General features: G+C 35.0%; 1 protein-coding gene across 1 annotated transcript in view; it reads left to right on the top strand.

The window, feature by feature from the left end:
• The first annotated feature begins 4,806 nt into the window (after positions 1–4,806).
• The window catches only part of LOC117403673 (collagen alpha-2(V) chain), a 53,318-nt gene continuing 50,689 nt past the window's right edge, over positions 4,807–7,435 (top strand). The window contains exon 1 of the mRNA XM_034005955.3: positions 4,807–5,039. Within this exon, the coding sequence (XP_033861846.1) occupies positions 4,955–5,039 (85 nt within the window). The 5' untranslated portion in view covers positions 4,807–4,954. The remainder of the gene's footprint in view (positions 5,040–7,435) is intronic.

The following is a 7,435-nucleotide window of genomic DNA, read 5'->3' as shown; positions in this document are numbered from 1 at the left end:
TGGACCCTATTCACAAAACTTTAAGGAATCTTCAAGGAGTGTTTTTAAGGACTGTTTTTAAAGATTAAACAGTACTGAGGATACACTCAAAACCGTCTCTAAACAAACTAAATAAGGTTTTATCACTTGCTAACTGTCACCCGGATGGCATGTGGGTGACGTCAGACCAGCAGGAGATTGACACAGACAGTTCTACAGGGTATGAAGCACTGGTGCGTAGATTTATTAAACAAAACGGTTAAACAATTGTTTTCAATAGTATTTCCTTTCACTCACGACTCATGTCTCTCGTCTGTTGTTCCGCCACTGAGCCAAAGCTGCCGGGTTTTATACATGTGACCGTCTCCAGATTAGTAATACATTAAGCAATCTGGAGATGGTCACATTCTGTACAGGTTTAGCATGGATGGGGAATTTTAACCCCATCTATGCTGTCAAATAATTAACAATAAAACAATGTGTTTTTACGCACTAAACAATACATTTTAAATAATAATAATACTAAATAATACAAAATAAATAAAATACACACAGGAGCGGGGTGTACCCTGTTACACTGACTTTATACAATTAATCAAAATAGACTTTTACCAACAAAACATTACTTAAAACATTCCTCAAAGTTTGGGGAATAAAGTCCATTATTGAATCTAATGTATGAACCATATGTAACATAATTTATGTATGTTGTTCTTTTACCTGTATGATTACAGATCACATAAAACCTTAGGGAGATTCAAAACCAGTGCCACTCCTTGAAGTATCGAGATAATTGTAGTGAGGAGGTTTAATTTTAGCTTTCCTGTGGTAAACTCACAGACCCAGGATAAATGTGGCTTCAGGCCTTACTAGTCTAACAGGATTAAATGAAAGCAGGGTAAACATATCCGTCTCTTCAGGGGATACAATTCAACAACCTTTTGCTGAACTGTTTCATGAAAAGCCATGAGGACAAATCTGTCCATAAATGCCCACCAGCAAATAGCTCAAATCCCAAAGAATAGATAAATAAATACATTAAATAAAGGAGATAAGAGATGGTTAGAAACCAGCTGGAGCCAAGCCAGTGTGGTAAAAGGCAGCTCCTATGGATATGTAAGCAACATTCTTGGGTCTCCCAACCATTATTTCTTACTAATTTTACTTTTAGCTTACTAAACAGTTCTTTAATGAAATGTTATTTCCCTTACTCTAATATCACCAAAGAATGTTGTAGAATCAAACAGTTAAGCATTGTAGTTGCCAGTTACTGTATATTAAAAATCTTCCATTTGACTATTGCGCATATTTTTTTTAAAATTTAAAATGTATCCCTAACATATAGAACTGATATACAGCGTATTTATGTTGAAAACACCCTCTTTAGTGTGTAATCTGGATCTCCAGTATACACTTGAACAACAGACTGGAACATATCTATCTGAAAGCTTCCAAGATTAGATTATACAAAATACTTTTCTTTTATTAAGCTTTTGAACATGCAGTACGTCTGTTTCCTGATTGGTAAATAATACTGTTAGACACAGCACAGAATTTGTTTTTTCTTAAATTGTTAGGCTGATTAAAAGGAATTCCGAAAGCAGATAAGTAACATTCCCGGAGGTGTTCAGGGAAGAAATACGTACATAAGATTTAACAAGACAAGCTGGGAAAGGAGTCGTGTACTATTTTCATTCTATCTAATAACCTTTCTTATTGATCCCTTGCCTGTCTTTCAAATTTAGAATTATTCTCTTCCCATATGTGTTTGATCTATGAACGAGACTGAGAAACATTTGCAGACTTTCTCCGTAATCTAAACTAAAGTCCTGGATGTCTTGAGCCAAATCCGATACCTTATCAGGGTTTTGTAGGGAAATTACATTAGATCCTTGACTGGTAAACCGGCTTATTACAGGGTGTTACCCAATGTCAGACTATTTGGATAGTAAATCCCCCATATTTACTGAAAAGCAAAAAATACTGTGTTGAAAAGCAGTACAGAATGGATACTGATAACTGTACATGAATGACTACAAAGCTAGTCTGGATGTAGTATGTGTTACGTTGGTTTTGAAGACATCCATTTACATTTAATTTATGTTTTACGAACATCATGTAGTAAAACTAGCTTCAGTCTATTCTAGCAGCCTTAGCCTTGAAGAATGGAGATAAAAATAAGCCAAATGGCAAAAGTTAAAACTGGTTATCTAGGGCTTCAGTTTTATAGAGGGGCTCCAATTTCACTGGCCACCTGGCAAATCATGTGTTGAGAAAACCATGTGTCACAACATCATAAAGCGTGACTTTGTATTGCTGTTGGGTTTTTCATGAATCCGTGGTGGTTGTAATTAACATTTGTATTTAATTATTTTATGTTTAATACATCTATTGTTACTGTGTGGGCCAGTTTTGATTATCTAAACTGAAACCAGTATTGCAAAAAAGTATGTTCGTGGATGAACAAAACATGATTTAAAAAAGTCCTTATTTTTTCATAAATATTTCCACTGTTTATAACATAGACTTCTATACCTCTTATCCATTACCCCCTATTAAGGAAAATGATCCTCTCTGTCACTAAAAAAAGAATGCTATTCTCCATGCTCTCTACCATGGGCCAGTATATTGTACATTTGTGGAATTTAAGGCTGTGAAGAGTTTTGTTGTACTCTATTCCATCCACATGTGGCTGACTCAACCCATCATGTATAGACTCTTCCTGTAAATGGATCTTCTCCATGAAAGCTTTTTGGTACAGACTTTTTCTGTACATTAACTGCACAGTAAACTGATCAACAGTTTAAGGGGTCACAGAGAGCTCACTCATGTAAACATGACAAAGGTCAAAGGTTACCTTGCTGAAAGTCAAGGAAAGACACGTCCTGTTACAATGGCCATATAATGTTCAGCTCTGATTAATTACACATCACTGCAAATTTTCTTTTCTCTAGCCAGCTTCCAGTGTTCCCTAACAAACTGATGGAAAGTAAACACATATTAACTCCATTGTTAATCTATTGTTCTTCATAAAGCAATTGCAATGTTATAGTCAAAGTATATGTGTTGTTGGTGCTAATTCTTATTATGCAAGCGCCAAAAACGGTATTTAGACTAGAGCATGTCATCTACTGATCTATTAACCATCTTAAAAATGTTGAATTTGACATAGAGGTCCTGTTTGACTGTTTTATGTTCTCATTAAATTATGCAGATGTTGAATGAGAGCTGGTATAAATTCGGAGTCTGTGATGTAGTTGTATAATATACTGGTATATCAATTCTACAGATACTGGGGCTGCTGTCCTGCTAATTGTGTACATTACAAACAAGATATATTTCCATGTTAGAATAGTGTATTTTATTCAAAACCTATTTTCACAGCTAATGTAGAACACTTAATTGGCAGTGGGATGGTTTTCACAAAAGCTACACTAAAAAAAATATATAAATGTACTGTAATAATGCTGGGACCTCCTTTAGTAGATGAGCAAGCAATATCTTGTGTGCACAGAAACACGATTTATATTGATTTATAATGTATTAAATGGAGCTGATCTCCATCTACGTACTACCACATAATAAATACACAGACAGAAACAGAAAGCAGTATCATACTGTGTCATAATGCAAGTGGTATGTGATCTAGAAGTGAAATTGCTATCATCTGTTCACATTATCCTGCCCAGGCCATGAACTGTAATTTGAGCAAATTCTACCCTTAAACCATGATTCCTGGAATATAGGTAGGTATTTTCTATATGCATTATGGCTTCAGATGACACATTCAGTTTAATAAAATATCTGTACACAGGTAACAGAGAGGAATTAAAGTTTTTAAATGTACATTTGCATGACTTTTGGTTTGGTTCAGGTTATTGGGTTAGCTCTGGATTTCAGCTTCATGCACATAGCTGGTAGTACTGCAGCCTGTAGTATCATATAATGAGGTTCCTTCTGTTTTAATTTGTACACTAATATTAGTGTGTTTGTGTATTGTATTGAACTCACACTTCTGAATTCTTCTGTAGAGATACCATTAGCCATATGTGTTTATATTCTTTGCCGTGTCAGATGAGGTCTGAATGTACTAATTTCTCAAGGAGCACAATAAAAAAATATGTAATCCTACTGCAGTGCAAAATACAAAAATTCAAAAACCACAAAGATGTTTAGATAACAGTAACAAGAATTAATGAGCGGAATTACGGAGCAAAGTCACAGCTCTCTCTGACTGGAAGCACTGCTCATGTGGGAAACCGGGCCAGTCGGGTTAGTGCAAAGACATGGTATAATAGTCTCAGTGAACGGAACACAATCTGTTGGTTTCCTTTTTGCTTTGTTATCCACAGCTCCACATTTCTGGGGGAACATAGCCTAGGAACTGTAAAGATGCCACATTTATACAAATTCTTTGGAAAGTAATAAAAGGGGTGTATATAGTACACCTCTTTAGATATATGAGACAAACCCAGTTTCTTTCCAGTCCTTCTTAGATTTGATCATTCTTAGGTGACTCGTAAATCTGTTTTTATAGACCTTTTTAGGTTTTAAGACTTGGTCCTGGAACACCAGTGTCACTCCCATACAAACAAAGCAACAACACTCTAAACACTCCAGTAACTCACTCTAAACAATTTTTGAAAATGTTTGCTTTAATGTTGAATTTGTTTTAAAGGTAATGCATGTAAAGTAACTAAAATGGAGTCTCTTGTTTACATGGTTACACACACTGGCCTGTGAGTGGATGATTATGAGCCTCTGGTTGCACAAAGGGGGAGGAAAATTAGGGCTGTCAGCATTCTTCTTATTTAAAGCTGTAACTCCTAAAAACGTGCTTGCAGAGTTTGTGCTGGGGCTGGTGCTGAAGGAAAGGGAACACACACACTGACTTGATGGTGCTGTAATAACCTTCATTTTGTCTTCTTTTTTTTTCTCAACTGCACACTGACAATTTCATGTCTTAAATGTAGACATGGTGAACTTTATGAAATCCAGGACTTTTCTATTTTTTGCTGTTTTTGTGGTTCACGTTTTAGTTGTGAAATGTCAAGGAAGTGGTAAGTTGAATCTTTTTTTTTTTTTTTATCATTTATTATAATGATATTTTCAGCATCAATGTATAGGCTTTTTTTAACTTAGACATGTTTGCATGACTTTAATGTATCTTATATTTTGGATGCTTTTAAGTTGGCTATAATAATAATAAAAAAAACAAATGTACACACTGTATGGTTTTGCATTGTTAATGACTGCTTCACCATTGCTTCCTAAATGCCATTTTAATGAGAACAATTTGTAAATAACATTTAAAGATTGTTTGGGGAGTAAAACATGCAACATGGGAGCAGTCGTCCCCCCCCCCCCCCCCCCCCCGCCCCCCCCCCCTTTGTTTGGTCTTGTTTCAAAGTATGCCTAACAGATGTAATGTACTTTATGATGACAGGACTAATGTAACATGTAATGTTTGTTGTAGCTTGAACAGTTCTGAATACTGTTTGGTCAAAGTTTTCTAGCACCTGAGGACTGCTGTTCAATCGTTCTTCAATTGTGAGCTCTTCTTAGTTTACAAAAGGTTACAATGGCTGACCTCAGAGATGGACAGGAATGCTATTTTATTTATATATTTTTAAAGCCCTTGATCCTGGCACTGTTAGTAAAAGATGTTGTCAGCCAGGAAATATACATTTATTTTATTTTTCAATTGTATTTGGATATGGCATTTCTGATAACTTCAAGTAAAACATTGTGGACTACTACAGCTTTACTCCTAAAAAGATGTTCTTTTCTTTGGTCATCTCATGTAATTCACCCTTCTATTTTGTTATTCTGGTTTATTCAAAGGGAACAGCTGTACACCCTGTACAGGACAGTACAGGACCTAACGTGGCCTTGATAGACAGCTAATACATTAATGTTATGCAGATGTGGGGAGGTACGGAAGAAAAAATATATGTGGCGGTTAAAAAAAAAACTGAAGTGAGCTGGAAACATTTAGCAAGCATAGGAAAATGCACATGACGGAATACTTTACAAATAGTGCAATGATGTCATACATTAACCTGTGATGTTGGCCTCCTAATATGATAAGTCATAATTTCATCGGGAAACTATAAGGAAGCGCCGAGCAGCAAGTCAGAATGTATGTATATATATATATATATATATATATATATATATATATATATATATATATATATATATATATATAGTGACTTGAAACAGTTAAGAGATAACATTTCAATGTTGTTATGTGTCTCACTTATTGGATCCTAAGGTACTGAATGAAAGATTTTTTTGTGGTTTGTGGTGTGGTTCTCTGAGACTCAGGCAAGAAAAAGCCCTCTAGTGGTTAAATAACTGCTTTTTTTTGTGTTACATTGTAGGACTGTACACTGCAACACAATAGACAACACAATAGATTTAATATGGATTCAAATTTAAGAAAGTCCTTACATTATAATACAGAGTGTATTATTTATAAAGGAATACAGACAAAGTTGTATATGGAGTCCAACCTACTACTTCTGCATTGGTAGAACCACTTAAGGTGCCAAACAGTAAAATCGTATATATCTGAAGCCAAGAGGGGCAGATAGCTACAAGGGAAAAAAACAGCACAAAGGAATGTCATTACTGATTAGTTTGTATGCATTCTCTATTGGACGTGTAAGGTCTGTGAACCAAGACTGGAACATATTCAAGAGTCGTCTGTTTTTAAAGCATGTGTTTTATATGCTTGAAGGTATTTTGTTTTGTAATTCCCAGCAGTTTTGAAGTTCACTCTACTTTCAGTGGAATGAGGAAACATCTCTTTATCTGGTTATTGGTATATATGACCACGTTTATAAAGCCATTGGCGCTACAGTACATAACCAGTGTTTAAAAAATGAATAACATACTGCAAATGACAAATATTTGTCAAACACATCAATGTATACTGACAGAGCTAAGTGGCAAAGATTTTTTGATCTTTACTCTGAATGTGCAGCCATCTTGATGGTGAGGGGAAGGGATGTCCATTTTAAGACCATTAAAAAAATCTAAATAGTCACTTCTGTAAGAGTGACATATGCAGGAACACATTTCAATGTTAGAAATTGTGTGTTAGGAATTTTATATTTTTTCTAAAATACTTTTAAAGTATTAAAAGGAAAAGCCACATCCCAAAAGTTAAGCTATTTTAAACCATTTATAATATAACCTATTGGTAATGTGCTTGTGGAGCAACTTGTTACACTACTGAATTGTTGTTGTGGTTTTCCATGGTAATAAGTCATACTTATTGGACAAATAATTGTATTGTTCTGTTTCAATGTGACCACATGTTGTCTCTGTCTTCACCTTGTCCGATTGTTTTTAGTACTTAGCTCCTTTTGGCAGGGGAGAATGCGTAGTTTCTAGTTTTTTAAGATATATAAAAAGCTTGGGGTTTGTGGTGAAATAAACAAGTTGC

The sequence above is a fragment of the Acipenser ruthenus genome, chromosome 10, assembly GCF_902713425.1.
Source record: "Acipenser ruthenus chromosome 10, fAciRut3.2 maternal haplotype, whole genome shotgun sequence".
Classification (NCBI taxonomy): Eukaryota; Metazoa; Chordata; class Actinopteri; order Acipenseriformes; family Acipenseridae; genus Acipenser; species Acipenser ruthenus.
The sequence above is the reverse complement of the archived record's forward strand: the minus strand, read 5'-3'. Positions and strand labels throughout refer to the sequence as shown.